The sequence below is a fragment of the Pantherophis guttatus genome, chromosome 2 (genome assembly GCF_059756535.1).
Source record: "Pantherophis guttatus breed Tessera chromosome 2, ASM5975653v1, whole genome shotgun sequence".
In the NCBI taxonomy this organism is placed as follows: domain Eukaryota; kingdom Metazoa; phylum Chordata; class Lepidosauria; order Squamata; family Colubridae; genus Pantherophis; species Pantherophis guttatus.
This window is the reverse complement of record NC_142064.1, coordinates 120452080-120474261: the sequence shown is the minus strand read 5'-3', so window position 1 is coordinate 120474261 and position 22182 is coordinate 120452080. Positions and strand designations below refer to the sequence as shown.

At 43.0% G+C, this 22182-nt stretch overlaps 1 protein-coding gene across 2 annotated transcripts; it reads left to right on the top strand.

Annotated features, from left to right (window-relative positions):
• Positions 1 to 254: 254 nt before the first annotated feature.
• On the top strand, positions 255 to 21404 carry LOC117675449 (myoD family inhibitor domain-containing protein-like). Of its 2 annotated transcripts, XM_087888690.1 has the most exons (5): positions 255 to 1261; positions 3645 to 3744; positions 13570 to 13809; positions 20193 to 20339; positions 20928 to 21404. In XM_087888690.1, the coding sequence occupies exons 2-5, from the start codon at positions 3645 to 3647 to the stop codon at positions 20984 to 20986; spliced, it is 546 nt and encodes a 181-aa protein (XP_087744816.1). In that variant the 5' UTR covers positions 255 to 1261; the 3' UTR covers positions 20987 to 21404. The 2 variants fall into 2 exon arrangements, with proteins under 2 accessions (XP_087744816.1, XP_087744815.1); XM_087888689.1 differs by having other exon boundaries at positions 20193 to 21404.
• The last annotated feature ends 778 nt before the right edge of the window (positions 21405 to 22182 follow it).

The following is a 22182-nucleotide window of genomic DNA, read 5'->3' as shown; positions in this document are numbered from 1 at the left end:
TGACAAATGGCAGTCCAATCTCTTCTTGAAAGTCTCAAGTGATGAAGCTCCCACAACTTCCAAAGGCAACTTCTGTTCCATTGGTTGATTGTTCTCACTGTCAGAAAATTTCTCCTTATTTCCAGGTTAAATCTTTCCTTGATCAATTTCCATCCATTATTCCTTGTCTGGCCTTCAGGTGCTTTAGAAAATAGCTTGACCCCCTCCTCTCTGTGGCAGCCTCTCAAATATTGGAACACTGCTATCATGTCTCCCCTGGTCCTCCTCTTCGCTAGACTAGCCATGCCCAGTTCCTGTTCCAGTACCTGTTCCAGTTCCAAGTTAAAATGATCTGAATGTGATGTGGGGCAAGAAATAATGAGAAGAAAGAACAATTTCCCTACTTCATACAATGAAGTCATGCAAAAGAATTGGGCTTGGGACAACAATCAATTTAAGACAACAAAGGTAGTCCAAGACTTACAACAGTTACTTAGTGACCATTCAAAGTTGCAACATCACAAAAAAGTGACTTATGACTGTTTTTCACACTTACAACCATAGCAGAATTCCCATGGTCTTGTGATCAAAATTCAGAGGCTTGGCAACTGACTCATATTTATGACTCTTGCAGTGTCCCGGGGTCATGTGATCTCCTTTTGTGGTCTTTTTACAAGCAAAGTCAATGGGGAAGTCAGATTCACTTAACAACCATGTTACTGATTTAACAACTGCAGGGATTCCCTTGACAACTGGGGCAAGAAAGGTCATAAAATGGGGCAAAATTCACTTAAGTCTCTCACTTAGCAACATAATTTTTGGCCTCAATTGTGATTGTAAGTTGAGGACTGCCTGTAAAATGTTCGTTTTGGAACAAGATGCAACTATTCTATAACATGAAGAACTATACATCTTGGTGAGGAGGGGGAACAATTTCCAGCCTGGTGGAATTTTGCAGAGATAGAAAGGTTTGGCATGAACTGAACCTTTCCTGCCCATTCCCTGGACCTCTGCCCAGCCCAATAGTAAGGCAGGGGGATGGGAGTGGCTACTTTTTATGATCTGATATTTGTTTTTCCTCCCCAACCACCATGCTGAGCTACAATTAGGATGTGATGACGACAGAGAAGTTGGAGCATGAGCCAGACTCTGATGGACGAAGCAGATTGAGCAGAATCTATCCCAAACAGCAAGTGTGCACAGTTTGTAAATCAGGGAGCCCGGTCAAAGCATCCTGGAATTCTGAAGAGAAACCACAGCTGTGAATTGCTTGCCTTAACAGGTACATCGGGATCTCACTAGGACAGAGACTTGTGGGAGGTGGGAGTGTATGTGTGTATGCGTATATACACACACATATGCAATGCCTGTTGCCCATTTTTGAAAATAACTGCATCCTGCCCTTCATATGCAACGTTCATCCAGCAGCTATTTAAAAAAGAAATGTTATTTTGATACAAGTTGGAAAGTTTGCATGTTGTAGTGGCGCACAGTTATGCACTTCTATTTCACATTTGCTGAGAAGTGGATGCTAATATATGATTACCCCTTTAAAAGATTCCTAGTGGAACAAGAAAAAAATATATATGCAGGATGTGTGGTATGCAGCTCTAGACTAGAAGAAAGGCTGAAACTTTAGACTCAGTCTTTGATAAATGAGGAGCACTTCTGTAGTTTTTTGCTCATTTTGTTCTTATTTTTGCATATATCTTCCTAAATTTAGAGATTTACTTTGTGTTTTAGTCTAAATGGCTCCAAGACTATCTAAATATAATCAATGAGAATCCACAAAGTTGCAGATTTAGAGGGCATTGACTAATTGTTAGATGTTATCCCTGCCCTCACTAACTTGGTAGATCCGCCTCTCCTAATTCCATGGTGATTAGCGTGGTGAATTTGGGTCATAAGTGAACAGAAACTGAGTAATAGGAATAAGCCAGACTAAAAGCAAAAGAGGACTATACATTTCTTTTCATTATATGCGTTAGAATATAATGATTAGAATTAATGATTATATTATTTAGAATTACACTGATGTTGAATTTCTGAGATGCCTTAGACAGTTTAACAACTTTTATTCTTGTCATAATTAACCGTTTTACATCATTATAATTTACAGACTGCATTTTACCTAGCTTAGTAATGCTGCAATCGTTTTGCTTATAAATTAAGAGCTGCAATGTTTTAATCATTATGTTTGTAATATTATGTTTCATTTACTCTTGAAACATCTGTAATCCAGTGGTGGGTTGCCCCCGGTTCGCAACGGTTCTATAGAACCGGTAGTAAAACCGGCAGGAGGCCCCACCCGCTGACCCTGATGTCATGAAAATGCTTCTGCGCATGTGCAGAAGAGCGCATACACATGCTCGCTTTGCTCGCGCGCACGCACAGCCCCATTGCGAACCAGTAGTAAAGGTAAGTAGAACCCAACCCTGCTGTAATCCTTGTATCAACAGGGTTATGTCACTGTATACTAGTCTTTGATTGAAGCAGTAATACTTTGTTTCCTATAATACAAATATGTCAAGGTATGGGACACAAACATTCAGCAAACAACACTTGTTTTACATCTAATTTAGTTGCCTCTTAGTACAATTCAGAAAGTGAATGGCTCTTTCACTACGTGAAGACAAGCTATTTTATAGTTGGTCTTTAAAAAGCAATGCTTTTCAAGATAACAATGGAAGTATTAATTAGGCATCATCTGGAAATATTAGTCCTAAACAATAAAAAATAAACACATTTAAGAAACAAGAGTTTGGGGGAGAACTAACCATGATGGGCTTATCTAGATAGAAACACTTAACTTTATTCTGCCTCTTCCCTCTAAATTCACTGGATTTTAAAATGAAAACGGTAAGCAAACATTTAGCACAGATGCTTTTCCTATCCCTGTAATATTGCAGAAAATGCTGGCACTGAATTTCCACCTGTCAGACATCTATTTTTAAGACCCAGACCTGCCACTTGAGAAAGAAAAAGTGATGGCATTACAAATGGCCTCGTTCTTGCTACCATTCTCTGCTCCAGCCTGCTAAAGCTAGGTGGTTCTCTCTGCCCCAAACCCAGGGCTCCAGCCCTCTCAGTGCTTTTGTTCCTGCTGTTTTGCCTCCTCCTGTTATTTTATCCCCAGCAGGGTGGGAGGTTAATGGCCCTGTTGTTTCCTGTTTCCCCCTCCCACCAAGGGCTTTGAACTGACAGGGCTGGTTAGGAGTATGATGAAAACTCAGGAAACGGCAGCAACCCAGCAGCCGCTTCACGTTGGGGACCCTTGATCCTTTAATTTGCACCAGGTCCAGTTGCACACAACTGTCAAATGTTATAGTCCATTTTGTTGGCGAAGTAGGTCATGCATTTGAATCCAGCAGAGAGCTCCTTTGTAGGTTGCAGTCTAAATTACCACTCAATGGTTGTATAAATACACTGTCTTCTTTTCTGATCTTGGGTCAGATTTGACATTCTGGCCAGAAAAAAAAGACCACCTTTATTTCCTTTGCCTCCCACTACTTTCAGGAACAACTAATATTCCCCTGGCAGACAAGCAGATTCGTTTTGCAAAAAGAGAATTTTTACTTTGTGATCCATTCCCACTCCCAGGATGGTTCAAACTTAAATGTAATGCAACATGTTCTTCTCTTCTGCTCCACATATTTATTTTCCAGATGTCAGCCATGAACTCCCTTGCATTGGATAGGATTGATGGAACCCATGCAGAACCCATAAAGGACACAGTGGATGCCATTCAAGTCACTCCTGATTCAGGTGAGTGATCTGGCAATGCTAAGCAATAACAGCCTTCTGGATTGCACAAAAATTGTCTGGATTGCCCAAGTACTACTGTGTTTCCCCGAAAATAAGACCCTGTCTTATATTTTTTTGAACCCTGAAATAAGCGCTTGGCCTTATTGCCATATACTCAAAAGCCCGATTGGCTTACTATCAGGGGATGTCTTATTTTGGGGGAAACAGGGTAGATTCCTCTTTCTCGTCATCTTCTCCACAGGCAAATGTTTAATACTCCCTCATAGAAAAACGTTACTGCTAAAATGTTGGGGCCAGGTTGGTGGAGTGAGGTAAAGTAAGACATCAGGCTACAAAAAGGAAGAGTGTGTAGTCCAGGGGTGGGTTCTAACATTTTTTACTACTGGTTCTGTGGGCGTGGCTTATTTTGTGGGTGTGGTTTGATGGTCATGTGACAATTATTTAGGATTTATCAGAGGTACTGGTCTAACAGGCTTTTAACTGCTTGCAGAGCTGTACCGATTTACCCATTTATTTTTGCAGGCACTGATCTACTCATGTATTTTTGCAGGCACTGGTCTACTCATTTGTTTTCTTTTAACACTGATCAGCTGTAGGGCGGCCCTTTGAAGCCCCTTGGGAAGAGTTTAAACAGGTTTTTTCCCTCTAGCCATCAGCTGGGACTCAGGAGGCAGCAATAGATTGGGGGTGGGGCCAAATAAAAAGAAAGAATAACGCGGGGGATGGGGGGCAGGGGGTGGGGGCGGGGGGGCAGAACCGGTTTGGTGACGTCATATCATCACCGCTACCGGCTCAGGAGAACCGGGCCAAACCGGGAGGAACCCACCACTGGTGTAGTCCCACTTTACTTAGGCACAAAAACAAGTGGATGACCTTGGGCCAGACACTGTCTCTCAGTCCTGGGAAGCAGGCAATGGCAAGCCACTTCTAAAATCTTGACAAGCAAAATGCAGGGACTTGTCCAGGCAGTTGCCAGGAGTCAAGATTGACTTAAAGGCACAAAAAAAAAAAAAAAAAAAGGTCGGGGGAGGGAAGGAACTCACTGTAGGTGGAGCTTTTCAGTTGGCATGGCTGGGCAGATAAATTTGTGATGCTCTGGATGGCGGGGGTGGAGGGTATCACACAAAGCACCCTTCCCAAAAAGGCTTACCTGGTACCAGGGGTGAAATCCAGCAGGTTCTGACAGGTTCTGGAGAGCCGGTAGTGGAAATTTTGAGTAGTTCGGAGAACCGACAAATACCACCTCTGGCTGGCCCCAGTGTGGGGTGGGAATGGAAATTTTGCAGTATCTTTCCCCTGCCACGCCCACAAGCCATGCCACGCCCACTAAGCCATGCCACGTCCACTAAGCCACACCTACTAAGACATGCCACGCCCACCAAGCCACACCCACTGACATGCCACGCCCACCAAGCAACACCCACTAAGCCACGCCACGCCCACCAAGCCATGTCCATAGAACCGGTAGTAAAAAAAATTGGGATTTCACCACTGCCTGGCACCACAGTCCTTTTGACACCAAGTAAAGACATCTGTATTTCTCTGGACATTTTGGCAATCATGCTGGTGTTTTTTTAAAACATAAGATTTTATTTGCTTCTTCTGTTACTGGGACTTTTATGTCAGATTTATTGCCTTTATAAATAATACCCCAGAGTTCTACCTTACATGTTACTCAGTTGTTTTTCATATTGTTCAAATATACATGCTTATAAAAAAATAAAAATTCTCTTCAGTTGAATTCATAATATGGAAATGGTTGGTCACTGTCTCTTCCAGGCTGGTTTTTTTCAGCTTAGCTAACAATTCCAGGGTTGGTGTCCCATTCAAATAGTAACCAGATCTGACTCTGCTTAGCTTTATTTGACATTGGCTAAGGTTGGATAGGTGCTGCTATCTAGTGCCTGTGTGCTTTAGCTGATCTTTAACTGATAACTGTAGGACATTGAGAACTATGTTATCAAAAGATCACAGTAGATCAAGTTGGCAGATATTGAGAGATATGCTCATGGATTAAAGGTAACAATGATAGTCCTGATGCACTGATTTACAGCTCCCATAATCCCCAGTGAACATGGGTGTTCTAAAATGAATCGGTTTTTCAAGAAACAGTTTTATTGCTGTACAGAACACATGAATTGGAATCAGTCTGACATCTACATTGGTCCACTGAGACTATTTATTTATTATTTATTTATAAAATATATTGGCTGCCCATCATACCTCACTGTAACTCTGGGCAGTTTGCAATCATAAAAAATAAAAACTGTACAAAGAAAAACATAAATAAAATACTACACACCGCCAATTAAAAGATGGGGAGGTCAGAAGCACAATTAGAGGGAGGTGGGATCTGTTGTTAATTTGCTGTGAAGAATATTGTGCCTACATTACACAGCCATTTTTTAACTATACATTTCTTAGAGATTACAGAATCCATTGAGTCTGATTTATGATAAGTGATTTGGAGATTTAAAGTAATTATTTGTCACGATGAGATTTTTACAAGGACATTATTCTCTATAAAGAACCCTGCAGTCTTAATTAAGATGAATTAAAATGTTTGCTAAATGTCCCTTAAATGACTTTTAATTTTTAATTTATTATTTTTGTTAATGCAGCTTTTATTATGACATGTATGCGCTGATTTACATTATTCTTCACAAATGATAATTTTGGTGTTTAGGCAATGCTTCTGATAGGCCAGGTTTTCCTAAATAAATAGTATATGCCAGAAAAATATTCCCAAGGATAGTTGCTAGCTAGAGAGTACAAATAAAGGAACTCCCACATGAACATGCTTTATACCTCCCTGTCTCACAAAAGAACAAGGAGCTAAAATCTCTGGTCTATAGCAGCTAAAAGAGGACAGAATACAGTATAGAATCTTGTCAATTTCACATCTGCTCGCTTACCCAGGGCTACTGAGGAGATGCAATGCTGTTGAGCCAGGATTCCCCTTTGAGGCCCAGGTAGCGCAGTTAAAATTCAGGAATCAGGAGGAGGAGTGAGACAAGCATTCCCTCCAATATCAAAAGAGCCTCCCCCCAGCCCCCACAAGGTCCAGAAAAGTGGCTTCAGAAAGTCTTCTGCATTGTAGTTGAGAAGAAAATAGCGCAACTGCCAAAGAGGTACAATGATTTAGGAATATGTATGCGCCAATCCAGTCTAGGAATAATTCAACCCCCTTGTATGGAAATGCTTCAGACTGAGTTGTACTTTTCAAATTAGATGGTAGGATGGTTGGATTGGCTGGGATATCAAAGCAAATCCCTCTCTGAAGGTGAAAATCTCATATGCATTCCTCTCATCGAATATCAAAGCAAACCATCCAATTGTGCATCTTGATCTACTGTCCCCCATAAGCCAGACTGGGCTGTCGCTCACACAAAAGATTTACACGTGGCTGGCATCAGTTGGCTTTGCTTCAGACGACATGACTTCCTGGCAGGCTTCATTCCTGATATCTCTCACTTGGAAAAGGAAATGCTGCTGCATAAAGATATGGTCTATGCTGGGCCTCAGGGCAGGGACATGTAGGACTGGACAAACAAGGACTTCCAAAGCCCGTTTACAAAATCAGAAATGGCAGGCCTGAGGGACATCATGTCATCTTTTTTGTTCTGGTTTTTTTCCATTATCACAGCCCTTCTGAAGGAAATGCAAATGAAATTCACCTAAAAATGCCCAGGGTGATATGGAGGAGCTGAAAACTGACAAACAAATGTCAGTTTTTCACCCCATTATTAGAGGTTCTGGAACCTCATGTTGTTCTCAGAATTTACCAGTCTTTTTCCACAAGCTGCTGTTCTTGGAGACATCTAGCACAGGGGTGGGTTCTACTTACCTTTACTACCGGTTCGCAACGGGGCCGCGCGCATGCACAGAAGCTTCTGCGAATGTGCAGAAGTGTTCTGATGATGTCGGGGTCGGTGGGCGGAGCCTCCCGCCGGTTTTACTACCGGTTCTATAGAACGAGTGCGAACCGGGGGCAACCCACCACTGATCTAGCACATTTCTGCTAAAATGGAGAAATACAAGTTTTGGGCGGGGGAGTTGGCTGAGCAATTCTGGAAGTTGAAGTCCATACGTGTTAAAGTCTCCATGGTTAAGAAACAGTGACTTAATGGGGGGTCCTTGATGCTCTCTGAGTTTGGGTGTTTTCTTGCAAGATGTTTTATTACCCAAACTAAATAACATCGTCAGCGCTAGTAAGGAGTGTTTGCTCTCAGAGAATAAACCCCACTCCTTATTAGCACTGATGATGTTGCCTAGTTTTGGTAATGAAATGTCTGCAACAAAACAACCAAGCTCAGAGAGCACCAAGGACCCCTCATTTCAACCCTGAGCTATAAATATTCTCCTTTATTGGTACACTGGCTTAAACATTTGTCCTGTCACAGTGCCATTCCAGTGATCACTCCTCTCTTTTCTTCTTATCTTTCAAAAATATTATTAATTGCATGACTAAGCATCAGTGTTGCTTTGCCCTAGCTTAGCTGCAATTAACAGAACTCATTCCCTCCATCATTTTTTAAAATTTATTTCAGAGTCCCTTAGTTTCTGTAGAAATAAAGACCAAGAGGCTTGCATTCTCTGGCTAAACTATGCTAGAAGAACATATTAGTCCTTCTAAGGGTTAGCAACAGCTTGAGATCTATCTCAGCCTTGTTGTGCATGAGATAGTAGAGGTTGAGTCAGTCCCTTGAGATATACCAGGCCAGGAAAAATACTTTATAAGGACGAGTAGAACTCTATCTTGTTGCTGCGAGGTATAATAACAGCCTCTTGACAGCCTGATAGAGCTTCCCTTTTCCTCCTGTTATACAAAGAGAATCAAGGCAGGGCACTTTTGAATTTCTTTCTCACTCCTTAATTTCCAGAGCTGAGCTAATATTTATGTAGCCACCCTTGCATTCCTTCTTCAAGGTTATATCCAAATGCTTCTATAGGTTGTGTGAGGCATAACCCCTTGTGATATTGCTTTGGAGAAAATGCATATACTTTCTCCTGAGAGCTTGTGCCCTGGCCTGTCCCCACTTGCACCTTAGCAAAGCTCAGGCATGACACAGCAAGTTATCCGCCTCAATCTCTACCTTAATTTCATCACAATCGCTTCACTTCCATTCCCAGCCCATACGTGAGACTGGCTTCAGACATTTAGCATTTTCTCCCTTAAGTTGATACTGTCTTACCACATTGTCAAGGTTCATAAAATCCATAATGCTTTGCCAACCATTGCCTTAACTATGAATTCAGGTGGACAATAGTAGTGTGTTCAGAGGAATATTGTGCATACCGATTCCCTTCTGGGAATTACCTAACCTCTACCCAGTGGTGGGATTCAAAAATTTTTACTACTAGTTCTATGGCTTGGTGGGTGTGGCATGGCTTGGTGGGCATGGCAGGAGAAGGATACTGTAAAATCTCCATTCCCACTACACTCCAGGGGAAGGATATTGTAAAATCTCCATTCCCTCCCCACTCCAGGGGATACTGCAAAATCCCCATTTCCTCCCGATCAGCTGGGACTCAGGAGGCAGAGAATAGATGGGGGCGGGGCCAATCAGAGCTGGTATATACTGGTTCTCCAAACTACTCAAAATTTCTGCTACCACTTCTCCAGAACTGGTCAGAACCTGCTGAATACCACCTCTGCCTCTACCTCAAACATTTCTCTCTCATTCTTTAGCCTGGCCATTTGTATTTCATTTCCTGCGTTGCTATCATAACTTTCATCTCTCCCTTTCTCTGGTTTCAATACCACTCTGTTTCCATCAATGGAGAAAGGAGAGCTGAACTCCATCTTTTCATCTGGAGAAGAAGAGGAGTGAATTTGTGTTTATTGCTAGCTTCCTTGTATTGGTCAGTTTCAGTCATTGAGTGGTGACCCAGAGGCTAGTCAATTTCAGTTGCTCTGCAGGTCCTCTTCATGGCAGGTCCTCTGCCAAGGTTGCCTTGGTATCTTTCCATATGTTTCTTTATTTCATATAATTTTTAATTGAAAAATGCCCAAATAAGCAGTAAGAGGTGACAAACCAACTGCCCAGAGTTCCTTCCCTTCCCTTCCCCTGTAAATTTCAAAGTTGTGTCTCTAATGTAAATTACCAAACTGCAGTGCAATTCTAGAGCACCTTTTATGATTGCTTGTGGTATATTACAATAAAAAGCACCTAAATACTTTTGAGATCAAATTACATGATCTAACATACACAGTAAATGTTTCCTTTCCCACAGTCCTAAATAGTCCTTCTTCTCCTAAATTATGTATCTTCCAGAACTTTGAAACAAGGTATAGTGTATCATGTGATATAATTCTGTACATAGTCTTTTTGAAACTAGGATTCATTTAATTCAAGAGGATTTGCTTCTTGCTAAGTGTTTATATAAGACTGCACCATAGATATTATTGAACTCTGCCTCTCCTCAAATAAAGCCACTTTATTTATTTATTTATTTATTTATTTATTTATTTATTTATTATTCAAATTTCTATACCGCCCTTCTCCTTTCGGACTCAGGGCGGTGAACAGCCAAAATAAAACATTTATACATAAAGTACAATTAAAAATAGATTTAAAATAATTAAATTTGGCCCATAGTTTAAAATTTATCAATTTAAAATCCATATCAAAATTTAAAATCAACCATAAAATCATAAAATCAAGAGAGACCGGCTAACTGAAAGAGATGAGTTTTTAGGGCCCGACAAAAAGTCCGGAGGTCGGAGATCACTCGTATCTCTGGGGGTAGATTGTTCCAAAGGGTAGGTGCCACCACAGAGAAGGCTCTCCTCCTGGGGGTCGCCAGCCGGCATTGTCTAGCCGACGGCACCCTGAGGAGGCCCTCTCTGTGGGAGCGAACTGGCCGGTGGGAGGCTATTGGTGGCAGAAGGCGGTCCCGTAAGTACCCTGGCCCTAAGCCATGGAGCGCTTTAAAGGTGATCACCAACACCTTGAAGCGCACCCGGAAGTCCACCGGAAGCCAATGCAGGTTGCGCAGGAGAGGAGTCACATGGGAGCGCCCCGTCGCTCCCATAATCCCCCGCGCAGCCGCATTCTGCACCAGCTGGAGCCTCCGGGTGTACCCCAAGGGGAGCCCCATGTAGAGAGCGTTACAATAGTCCAGACGAGAGGTGACGAGTGCTTGAGTGACTGTGCGTAGGGAGTCCCGATCCAGAAAGGGGCGCAACTGGCGTATCAGGCGAACCTGATAAAAAGCCCCCCTGGCCACGGCCGTCATATGCCCTTCTAAAGACAGCTGTGTGTCCAGGAGGACGCCCAAGTTGCGGGCCCTTTCCGTGGGGGCCAGTGATTCACCCCCAATAACCAGCGATGGCGTCAGCTGGCTATACCGGGACGCCGGCAGCCACAGCCACTCGGTCTTGGAAGGGTTGAGTCGAAGCCTGTTTCTCCCCATCCAGACCCGCACGGCCTCCAGGCACTGGGACATCACTTCCAAGGCATCGTTGGGATGGTCTGGGGTGGAGATGTACAGCTGAGTATCATCAGCGTACTGATGGAACTCCACCCCAAAACCATGGATGATCTCACCCAGTGGCTTCACATAAATGTTGAACAGGAGGGGCGAGAGGACCGACCCTTGTGGCACCTCACAAACAAGGCGCCTCGGGGTCGACCACTGCCCCCCTGTCAACACGGATTGCGACCGGTCGGAGAGATAGGAGGAGAACCACCGCAAAATGGTGACCCCACTCCCAGTCCCTCCAGCCGGCGCAACATGATACCATGGTCGACGGTATCAAAAGCCACTGAGAGGTCTAACAGGACCAGGATAGAGGAATAACCCCTATCCCTGGCCCTCCAGAGATCATCCATCAACGCGACCAATGCCGTTTCCGTGCTGTACCCAGGTCTGAAGCCGGACTGGAGCGGATCCAAATAGACAGCTTCATCCAGGTACTGGGGAAGCTGTTGCTCCACCACACTCTCAACAACCTTCGCAATAAAGTGAAGGTTGGAGACTGGACGATAGTTAGCCAAAACAGCCGGATCCAGGGATGGCTTCTTGAGGAGAGGCCTCACGACCGCCTCTTTCAAGATGGCCGGCAGGACACCCTCACTCAAAGAAGTGTTGATAATTCCCTGGAGCCAGCCTCGTGTAACCTCCCGGGAAGCCAGCACCAACCAGGAGGGACACGGGTCCAATAAACATGTGGTGGCGTTCAGCCGTCCCAAGATCCTGTCCACGTCCTCGGGAGCCACAGGATCGAACTCCTCCCAGATAACACTCTCAAGGCCTGCCTCAGTCATCTCGTCTGAACTAACCCAGTCAGCGGCCAAGTCTTCCCGAATCTGAGTTATTTTATCATCCAGATACTGTACAAAGTCCTCAGCTCGGCCCTGCAAGGGGTCCTCCCGCGCTCCCAGATGGAGAAGGAAGCGGGTCACCCTGAACAGGGCGGCTGGGCGGTTATCTGATGACGCGATAAGAGCGGCAAAATAGCTAGATTTCGCCGCTTTTATTGCCACTAGGTAGGTCTTAATATGAGACCTTACCAGTGTCAAGTCGGATTCGGAACGGCTGGCCCTCCAACCGCTCTCTAGGCGTCTTTTCCGGCGCTTCATCTCCCTCAGCTCCTCAGAGAACCAAGGAGCTAAGTGAGTTCGGTGCCGGGTCAGAGGCTGCAAAGGCACGACCCGGTCCAAAGCCCCGGCAGCCCACTATCCCAGGCGGCCACCAGGTCATCCGCCGTGAGCTAGAGTTTCAGGAAATGGCCCAAGCTCCATCTGGAACCTATCAGGATCCATCAGGCGCCTGGGGTGGAACCACCTTCTGTATGGAAGGAGAGATGTAGCTAATTCTGCTTTCAGTGATCAGAGCATGAAAAAGCAGTAGAGAATATATCTTTCCCTGAAAACCAGATTTATTTGTTTAAGGAGTGTAACTCCAGTGAAAATTTGGTTCTTCTTTCTTTCACAAAGCTAGTGAGAATGGTATGGACAAGAGCAAAAAAGGAGTACATCAATAATGTCAGCCAAAATAGACTTCTTGGTTATATTGGGCTATTGTAATGGTCTGTAATCCACTGTGATAGTCAATTATTTATGGAGATCTATACATATTGATCCAAGCTTAGGTACAGAGGTTTCTACTTTGGATCTGCATCAATGCTTCCAAGTTGTCTTCTCCAACCACTATTTATATTGCTGTTCTATGAATGCTTGTATAAAGCATCAAGGCAAGGTTGTTTGGGGTCAAGATGATCCACTTGGCCTTTCTGTGATGTGGCAAGCATTGCCCTGCAAAAGTTGGTTTAATATAAATTTAAATGAAGCATAGTTGAAATGACTAGTCCCTGTGTGTGTGTTTGAGGATTTCTCGCTTCTATTTTATTACCAACTACTGGATGGATTCTAGGAGCAGTGGCTCAACTACTCATCACTGGTGAAAGAATATTGTAAGCCTCCCAGAGTTACCTGGAGGTAAGATGGGCAGCTAATAGATTTTTACAAATAAAAATAAAATAAAATACTTTCCCAACGAGTGATGTGTTGAACCCAAATTCCCCAAAATGCTGATTTAAACTTATGGGAGTTGTAATGATTAGCAGGTGACATGAATTAATTAAAAGAATTCACTTTTGTTTAAAAATATGAATGGTCACTTTGATCAGAGTGGTTGAAGTAGAGATTGGAACCAGGGCTTAGAAGGAAGTATATAATTTTTCCCCCACCTCTCAAGAAAGTTATTCTTAACCACAGAAAGGAAATTGCTGTTTGAGCTGCTATTCTTCCTTGAGCTAAATAACAAGTTGATCGGATGCCAGCCTTGTACTTCTACCCCTTTTCAATTTTGTTGCAGAGCTTCCTCCTTCAGTTGCCACCAGCACGGCCTGCTTGTCTTCCCAACAGGGGAAGGTTCCTCTCCGCCTTGCCTCCTGCAGCAATAGCTGTGGGGTTCCCCCTCAGGCTTCTGTGAAGCAGCAGCAGCCCCAGACCTCAAAGAAGCAGCGCATCAGCTCCACTTCCTCCGTCTGTACCACCAGCAGTAAGAAGAGCTGCAAATCAACAGCTTCTCAGATTCAAGAGGTGGCCGGGGATGGTGAGTTCATGGAGGGAGGGGCTGGTAGAGTGGCTGCTGAAGAATGACCACTGACAGGTAATGAAGAAGAAACAGCCTCCAAGGAGTAAAATTTGGGTTCTGGGTCAAGGTTTAAAACAAAAATGAGAATTCTATCCCATAGGAAAGTAATGAGAGAGGAGGACAAAACCACTGGTGGACGTCAGGAATTTCCCATTTGGCCCCTGATAACTTTTCCAAGGCAAGCAGATACTCCAGCAGAGGACTGAGAGTGGCAAAATGGCAGTTAACTGAAGTTACACCCTTTTTAATGTCTGTCTTATACATCCCATTCATGTAAAACAGGGCAAGGTATCGATTACCCAGACACACACACTCCATCCAAAAAGAATATTTAAACCTGTCTTCTTCCATACAGATAGGGATGGCTTTATAAAGAGAACTCTCCTAATTAGGAAGGACCATTTCCCGCCTAAAACCTATCACAGAGGACAACTCTACTGTTAGGCAGACTGAGGCACCTGCCTCAGAAGGCAAAGAACAGGTAGACCAATTCGGGCTTCCTGAACTAACTTTGCTGAAAGTTCAACTGCGGAAGGCATTAAACCCCAGTGAGATCTTTAAATCAGATTCAACAGCAGCTTGAATTCTCCATGGCAGCTAGTCATGGGGCTACAGCATGTTATTTCCAGTAACAACATGGAAGGCCTTTCAGGGCCACGTCTTGGAAAACAGCTGGAAGATGGGAGAAAGATGATTCCCTTCTAAGCTGCCTAAGGGATTCATGGATGCTTTTGGTAAGCCATTGTGAAAAAACAAGGCTGGCTTAAGAAGACAATTGGTTTGAGCTTGCAGGCCTCATCCTGCTGTACTTCTGCGCCATGAAGGAGTGGTGTGGGAGGCTCCATCTTGTCTTGGCGCATGGTGGGAAACATTTTGGAGCAGCCTTGCCGTATCAGCATTCTCCATTGGTGGATACACTGTTTAAAATCTGAAATGTGCATTTTATAATCATTGGGAAAACTCCTAAGGCCAGGATCAGGAATGACTAACGGGGGTATAAGACAGGAAAAGGAAAGCTTAACAAGGAGGTTTGGTCCCATTCTGCCCACAGTTTTATTTGCAGTGAGAGAGAGGGTTCTTTGCATATCTTTTGCTGTTTTCTGTGATTGTGGGTTTTTTGCAGGCTAGATCTCCGGAATGATTAGCAAAGCTGACTTTTTTTTATTGAGGCTAGAGAAAAAGCTCTTAAATCATTACTCAGCTGACAATGAGAAGGGTTGAAGAATATTGTGTACCATCAGCCCAGGGAGCATTTAAGGGTGCAGTTGTTCCACTTGTAGACTTCTTAAATGGTACCCTTCCAACTGGGTTGTGCCACATGTCTGCCCTGAAAATGTAGAGTGGCTCTTACCTATCTTCCCCTTTACGCTTAATGAATTTAAGTGCCAAAGACCAGACATTCCTAATGGCTTTTGGCTGGAGATGCAAAAATAGAAACAGGCATAAACCAAAAAGGAGAATTCAGAACACTGAATTAGCTGTAACACTGAACACTGAATTAGCTGTAATGTGGGATAGCTTTCTCATAGGGGCTCATTAAAAAGATGAGATGGGCAGACTGGCAAATCAGAACCTTGATTCCATCCTCCTCTTGTATGTTTAAAATGGGCCTCCTTTGTTTCATTCATTTTTATTACATACACACATGTGTGCACACAGAAAACTATCAAATCTGTGCTGCAGAAGTTTAGGGAGAGACACTGAATGTGCTAATTCTTTGGTCCAGTGTCATGATTGTCTGGATTTTTCTAGCCTAGCACTGCTACTCCTAACAAAACAGGCCCAGGAATGGGGTTTGGGTTTCATGATATCCGAGGTACCAGCCAGTTCAGTCACTGCTAGCTTCAACTTAGCATGCAAAGCAAGTATCTTCAGATGTTGATTTTTGCCAAGAAAGCTACACTTGAATTGATTTATAAGGTATAAGGATGTTGCCAAATTCACCCTACTACTGTGCAAATGTGACCTCTGTCTTCTCCTCTGTCATATTCCTTTCTACAGAGGTGTGCTGCCATCCTCTTAGCCTCTTTTGCTATTTTTCTGATATCCTGCCTCTTCTTTTTGGGCCCCACTCTTTCTGCTCTGTCTGTCTGCCTGTCACTCAAGGCTCCTGGGGCTGTATTCTGACCCTTCCAACTGTTGTTACTGCTGTAAGCTTGAAGGATCAGCCCTGGAGTTCTGCTACCAGAGTAGTGAGTGTCTGGAACTTGCATTAGAAGTGTCTGAATTGTGCTATCATTGATTAACCCGGCTACCATGGAAGCTTCCTACTAACTGCTTTTCTTCAGGGATCATTATGGCAGGTGAGTAGAGTCTGACATTATTTTAAGAGTTCTGTGTATCCTTGTTCCCAGTATTCTCAGAATATTATCATATCTTGGAATATTGTAGAAGGAAATAATACTGTGCATGGTGGCCAGATTGATATTAATTCTGTTATACTTCCTGAACAGGGATGTATAGCCAAGGCCCAATTCTGAAACATTTTTAAGATGGGAAACTTAAAAACTCTGGTGTGAGCCCTAATATAGGTATATCACAGTTTACAAATGCAGGCAACCCATAAAACTCAGCATAAAGGCAGAACTGGTTTTGCTCATCTGGTAAGAACATCTCAGGAAGACTTGTTAGGAATCCCCCTTCTGTCTGAAGTGAGGGGACATGGACAAGATGATATGCTTCCCTAGTGGATCTCATCCTTTGGAATGCCTTGTGTTTAGAAACTTCATCTCCCACAGTTTTTAATAAACAGTTTTATTTCACTGGATTTTCAACCAGGCTAACTTTTATTAGCTTCCAACTTGGTGGAGGTTTGACCTTATTGGCTTATCATTATTGTGCTCTTTACAATTTTGATTTATTTTGCACTTTCAGTTGTAACATGTCCAAAGTTGTATGAGCTAAGAGGGCTATCAAAGCTGATAAAAAGATAGGTAGGTAGGTAGGTAGGTAGATCGATCGATAGATAGATACCGTAGGTAGGTAGATAGCAGAGGTGGAATTCACCAGGTTCTGACCAGTTCTGGAGAACCGGTAATGGAAATTTTGAGGAGTTCGGAGAACCAGTAAATACCATCTCTGACTGGCCCCACCCTCATCTAGTCTCTGCCTCCGTCGTCCCAGCTGATTGGGAGGAAATGGGGATTTTGCAGTAACCTTCCCCTGGAGTGGGGTGGGAATGGAGATTTTACAATATCCTTCCCCTGCCATGCCTACCAAGCCATGCCACACCCACCAAGCCACACCCATAGAACCAGTAGTAAAATTTTTTGAATCCCACCACTGATACAGTAGATAGATAGATAGATAGATAGATAGATAGATAGATAGATAGATAGATAGATGATAGATAGATAGATAGATAGATAGATAGATAGATAGATAGATAGATAGAATCCTAACCTCACATTTTACAGCCTTTAGTTTAGGCCTCCAGGTAATGAAAAGTAGTTTGTCCTGGCATTTTCCATTATCCTTTTCCTTAAAGCAGCTTAGAGGTGTGGAATTAAATTCCCAGAATTCCCTGGCCAATATGATTATTCTTGAGCATTTAGGGAGGTGAATTCCAGTCTGGAGAGTGCCATAATGGAGAAATCTGGCCAGGAAGGTCAGAAATATAAAATAATTCTTTGTTGCAAAGTTTCAATCAAAGGCCAACTTTTTCAAAATCAGTGGGAGAGAGACAGGAATCCTCTGTTCTAAAAACACCTTGCCTAGATGGCTGTCTCTGTGGGATGTTGAGAACCATGACTCACCATATGGAGGACCCAGTTCTCTAGATCTCTTTTATGCCCACAATTTATCTTTTATAATTTATTTAAGGAAGGAAAATCCAAATGGGTTTACCTTTGGGCTCTTTTTAACCTTTCTTCTAACCAGTTTCTTTGCAGAAAATGTAATTAAACATGTTTTTCTGTCAAGTTCCATTCTGTTCTATCCTAACCTATTTTGCTAGAGAGTAAGGAAATAAACATTTCCAAGAGTTCAGCAGCAAGATCAAATTAATCTTATTGCAAAAATACATCTATTTGTATATGGAGGCTCTTGAGCCATGGTAAAATTAACCTGGACTTTATATGAAATTCATAATTGTATGGACAATTAACCTATCCTTATAAATCAGAGGAAAAGATCTTTGTTCGTTAGAAAATAAGAATGAAATTATGAGATGCATTTAGCTTTATGGTCTATTTGGATATGCAGAGAATCAGAATTTTGATCAGGAAATTAACTAGCTCTGTAGAGACAAGGTTCTTCCATCTTTAGTTCTGGATGGGTTTCACTACTCTAGACAAACCCAGTGGTCAATTTGGGGATTGATTCACAACTCCTGCTCAAAGACCAGGTGGCAGCTATGGTTAAGAGAGCCTTTGCACACATTCAGGAAGTGCACTAGTTGCACCCATTCTTGGACCAGGAGGCTCGGCTCACAATAATTCATGCTCTTGTAACCTCTCATTTAGACCATTGCAACATGCTCTACATGGAGCTGCCCCTGGAGAGCATTCAGAAACTTCAACTGGTACAGCATGCTGCTGCACTGATAGTAAATCATGCCAGATCAGGGGTGAAATCTAGCAGGTTTTGACAGGTTCTGGAGAACTGGTAGTGGAAATTTTGAGCAGTTCGGAAAACCGGTAGCGGAAATTTTGAGTAGTTCAGAGAACTGGTAAATACCACTTCTGGCTGGCCCCCGTGTGGGATGGGAATGGGGATTTTGCAGTATCCTTCCCCTGCCACGCCCACCAAGCCACGCCCACAGAACCGGTAGTAAAAAAATTTGGATTTCACCACTGTGCCAGATATATGGCATATGTAACACCACTCCTGTGTGAGCTGTTTCTGGATGCAATTCAAAATGCTGGGTGTCACTTTTAAAGCCCTACATGGCTTGGTGCTGGGTTACCTGAGGGAACTGTCTTTTTCCAAGTCCAACTTGATCTAGCAGATTGGACATGCTGCAGACCTTGTCAGCCAAAGAGTGTTGGCTGCCAGGGTGTCAAACTTGATTTCATTGAGGGACAGATCAGCATTGTGGTTGTCCTCCTGGGACCAGAGGTGGGGGGAGGGGCATGGCCGAGGTCATCGCAGCTGACTGGGCATGGCCCAGGATGTGGCCAGTTTGATGTCACTCACATGGTCTCCCTGCACCTTCCTGATCCACAAGGAGGAGGAGGAGGTGGCGGCAGCAGCCAAGGGGTGAGCGATGGATGAGGCAACATTGGCCTGTCACCTCCTGTGTGCATGCACATCTGCCCGGATGGCGTGGGCTGGGCCGAAGTAATGTGGGCTGGCCCCTTACAATTTCTAGGACAGCAGCGTGGGCCAGATCCAACCATGTCGCGGGCCAGATTCGGCCCACAGGCCTTGGGTTTAACACCCCTGGTTTAGAAGGTAGGCCTTTTCTGCAGTAGCTGCTGAAATATCTGCGAAATATCATCCCCTTGGAGATTAGAATGGCCCCAATCCTCTGGGGCTTTTGTAAAGCTCTAAAAACCTGGCTGTGTTTCATACCTGGGATGCTGAATGTGCTAAGGGCCCCATTTCCTAGATTTATGGTTCTCTGTCCAAATATCTCGGCTGCTGTGCATATTTACTTTGGATAAATATTTTTATTTAGTTTTTTATTGCTTTTATTGCGTTTTAAAATGTTTTTGTTGTTATATTTTTTGAATCGTAAGCCGCCCATTGATTGAGATGGGTGGCTATAGAAATTGAATATATAAATAAATTTATACAGCAGTCAAGATAATTAACAAGTTAACAATAAAGCCAAGGAACAGCACATTCAGAGCCCCAGGCTGAGCGCATAGCCAATTTTTTTAAAACCTTACCAAGTATTCGTGATGTAGTTCACAGACATTTTAGAATTTGAAAGGGGAGACAAGGGAACAATGATTTTATTTTAATATGCTGTCTTTCTTTCTTACAGTTTAGACTATTTACAATAAAGGACAAGATAAAAACTAATCACTTGTTTTGAACATTGTTCTGTATAAAGTTATATGACACATAAATGGCCCACTGAATCTATATACATATACCATGGCATCATCATCCTACAAGAGGATAAAGGAGAACCTTATTTTCCGACATGCAAACATACAGATTTTCATTTGCACTGATTTATGTAATGTCCCATCCTTTGAAGTGATCCAGCAGAACAGTTTGTACGTATCATATACTGATGGACTAGAAAAGATTTCTGACTTCAGGGGCAGGGGAGTTAGCAGGGACAACAGTAGGAAGGGATAATAGCAATGTGGAAATCTGTGGGTAATTGATCTTAGAGTTCCCTTGTATTCCTAATCTTTTTTTTTTCCCCTCTCCTTTTCCTCCAGATTCTTGTTCTCTCTGTGCCCTGGCCTGCCTCTTTTGTGAGTTCATGACCGTCTGCTCTCTCTTCCTGGAATGTGGGGCCTGTAGGGGCTGCCTAGAGGCTTGCTGCAGTGTGGAAGGAGGGGAGCCACTATCTGAAGGCTGCTGTGGTGAGGCAGGTGGTGGAAATTGCCCCTGTGGTTTGGGTTGCGGGATGCTGCAAGATTGCTGTGGTTCCTCGGACTGTCTTGAGATCTGCCTGGAATGCTGTTCCATCTGTTTCCCAGCCTAGTTGCCACATGCCCATCCAATGTATACAGTGGCAGGCCCGAAAGGTGCCCATCTGCCTCTCCAAGATTTCCTTCCCTAGCTTCAGAGTGAAAAGGTGGATGCTCTGAATTTCTTTTGCTATGGCCTCATATATTGTGATGCCAATGAAAACATCATACTACAATTGGGCATCCACTAGGTGGCAGCAAAGAGATACAAATACCTCTGGCAAGTGCCATCTAGTGCCATCTAGTGGTTGTCTACATCTTTGTAAAGCAAAAATGGTATCGTAACTGCTGGAATATCCCCATATTGCCTTTACACATAATGGATGGATGTTATTGTTCAGACAAATGAAGCACATTTAAAACAGTTCCATTCTGATATATTTGTGTCATCATCAAAAGTATACATTTATGCTGCGGACATCTTAAAATTCTTCTTGAATCCTGAAATATTATCAAATCTAGTTTCTCTTCTTTTGATAGTTGTGGATAGAGCTATTGATGATGTCTTTTCCATGATGGTTGCAGGGATGTCCCAATAAGATGAAGCAACCGATAGGAATTGTCCCTGGTCTTCTCCCTCTTTTAAAAAATGTGATTAAAGATCAGCTGCATTGACTTTGCAATATTTTTATTGGATGGACTGAAACTGGAAAATTCTGCTGCTATTAAGTCCTGCAGAGGTCTCAGACCCAAGGAAATTCCTCTAATGTGACGGGATGGTGTGTGCCTTCGTTTCAAACATGTATTCTGCAACTCACTGCCTCCTGATGTGTTGAACTACAGTTTCCAGGATCAGCTAGAGAACCTGACATTTGGGAAGGCTGAGTTAGACACACTCCAGTTGCCATAGCTCCACTCGTGTGTGTTTTTATGTGCCAAATAATATATTACTATTTTAAACACAATGACTGTAAAATAAATTAAATTAAAGGAATAAAATGAAATGAGAGAATCCAACTTTTGCTTTTTAGATTTTGCTTTTCATTTTCTCTCACATTCCATGGTAAACCTCTGGATTGCTGTTTTTTTTTTTTTTTAATTTATTTATTTAAAACCTCTGGATTGCTGTTAATTTCCTAAGCTATCACCATACCTGTGGAGATTTCTTATATATGCTCATCTTTATGCAAATAGATTGGTTTTATAATTAGATAACTTCAGGATAAAAAGCTACTTCTCTTAGGCAACTGATTTGGAGACTGATGGAACACATCCAGTAGTTTTTCCATTTTTTGTGACTGTATTTTCTCCCTGGAATTTTCTGAATCAGATGCTTACCTTTGAGTAAGGACCTGGACAAGATCAAGTTTTTAAGAATGAATTTCTAGTTCTTTCTTGGTACCAAACTATAATATTAGTTTGATTCAGAACAATGGTGAAGTGTAAAATTTGTTACTACCGGTTCTGTGGGCGTGGCTTGGTGGTGGTGGTGGGTAAATATGACTGAGTGGGCATGGCCAACTTTTTTTTTTTTTTACTTTTAAAACTTTTTTCTACAACCTCTTCGGCTGAAGAGGTTGTAAAGAAAATGCTTTCAAAGCCTCTGATGATCCCAGCTGACTTGCCTGATTGGCAGAGGCTTTTTTTCCCTTTTAAAAACATTTTTTTCTATAACCTCTTTGGCCAAAGAGGTTGTAGAAAAAATGCTTTTAAAAATTAAAAAAAAAGTCTCTGATGATTGCGTGGCTCAGCTGGGCAATGGGGGGGGGGGCAGGGATTTTTGCTACCGGTTCTC

Excerpts from the sequence above, each read along its gene's own strand:
- LOC117675449 (XM_087888689.1), top strand. The coding sequence starts at position 3,645 with ATGTCAGCCATGAACTCCCTTGCATTGGATAGGATTGATGGAACCCAT. Across the intron at positions 3,745-13,569 it reads TCAAGTCACTCCTGATTCAG|AGCTTCCTCCTTCAGTTGCC; the intron begins GTGAGTGATCTG and ends ATTTTGTTGCAG. Across the intron at positions 13,810-20,192 it reads TCAAGAGGTGGCCGGGGATG|ATTCTTGTTCTCTCTGTGCC; the intron begins GTGAGTTCATGG and ends CTTTTCCTCCAG.